Genomic DNA, 1,057 nt, shown 5'->3' on the forward strand with positions numbered 1-1,057 from the left:
TGGCCTGGTTGGTAGCGTCCGCGTGCGGAACCGCGGGCTGCTTCCACGGGCTTTTAACCCCCGAGACGCAGGTCGGGGATCGCGTCTCGGTGTGGTTGCCCCAAATATTTTTTTTTATCAGCTTATAATTATAATTGTATATACACGTTGTGATTCCACCAGCTGTGTTGACACACGCAATAAAAGCGACGTGATAATGAAAGCGTATATGTAGTGATATATAAACGTATGTAACGTAAAGATATGTAGTGATATATAAACGTATATCTAACACGGGGCGCGTATATGTAGTGTCCGTCTGTGCAGGATGTTCTGAATACAGTGTACTGTACAATTTTCGAGTGTATATATCCGCTCTCCTCTCTTCTCTCCTCTCTCTTCTTCGCCTTCTCCCTCTCTCCTCTCTCTCCTCTCATCTCTCTTCTTTGCCTTCTCCCTCTCTCTTCCCTCTCGCTCTCTCTCCTCTCATCTCTCTTCTTCTCTCCCATCTCTCCTCTCTTATCCCTCTTCTCCCTCTCTCTCCCTCTTCTCCCTCTATCCCTCTCTCCCTCTTCTCCTCTCTCCCTCTCTTCCCTCTCGCTGTTGTATCTCCCTCTCTTCCCTCTCGCTGTTGTATATTGACACATGTACATCATATTCAGAGAGTCGGACAAGTGTGATTTCAATACAACATGTAATCATTTATTGATTATACTTGTATCATACTGTCATCATACTGATTATACTTGTAAGTAACATTGACTGTTTGTACTATCGATAATCGATTAATGACGTCGTTGCATGCAGGTCGCCTGGAGCCATCCATTGGACGAGGAGGAGGTCGAACAAAGAGCTGCGCAGAACCTGAACCTGACGACTGACGATGAACCTGAGGGGAGAGGTAAGTCACCTTTGTATTATCCTTGCCTCTCTAAAAATCTCATCTCTCTCATCTTCGCCTTCTCTCTCCCCCTCTCTTCGTCGCCTTCACTCCCCTCTCTCGCTCTCCTCTTCCTCCTTTCTCGCCCTCTCGTCCCTCTCTCTCTCTGTCTCCTCCCTCTCTCCCCTCTTCTCTGCC

General features: G+C 47.3%; 1 protein-coding gene across 3 annotated transcripts in view; it reads right to left on the reverse strand.

Annotated features, from left to right (window-relative positions):
- Positions 1-659: 659 nt before the first annotated feature.
- Positions 660-1,057, reverse strand: part of LOC106817634 (F-box/WD repeat-containing protein 4-like) — a 21,980-nt gene continuing 21,582 nt past the window's right edge. For all 3 annotated transcript variants that reach the window (XM_014822321.1, XM_014822320.1, XM_014822318.1), the window contains one exon: positions 660-868. In XM_014822321.1, coding sequence (XP_014677807.1) covers positions 689-868 — 180 coding nt within the window. In that variant the 3' untranslated portion in view covers positions 660-688. The remainder of the gene's footprint in view (positions 869-1,057) is intronic.

This window comes from Priapulus caudatus, unplaced genomic scaffold, assembly GCF_000485595.1.
Source record: "Priapulus caudatus unplaced genomic scaffold, Priapulus_caudatus-5.0.1 Scaffold1806, whole genome shotgun sequence".
Lineage (NCBI taxonomy): Eukaryota > Metazoa > Priapulida > Priapulimorpha > Priapulimorphida > Priapulidae > Priapulus > Priapulus caudatus.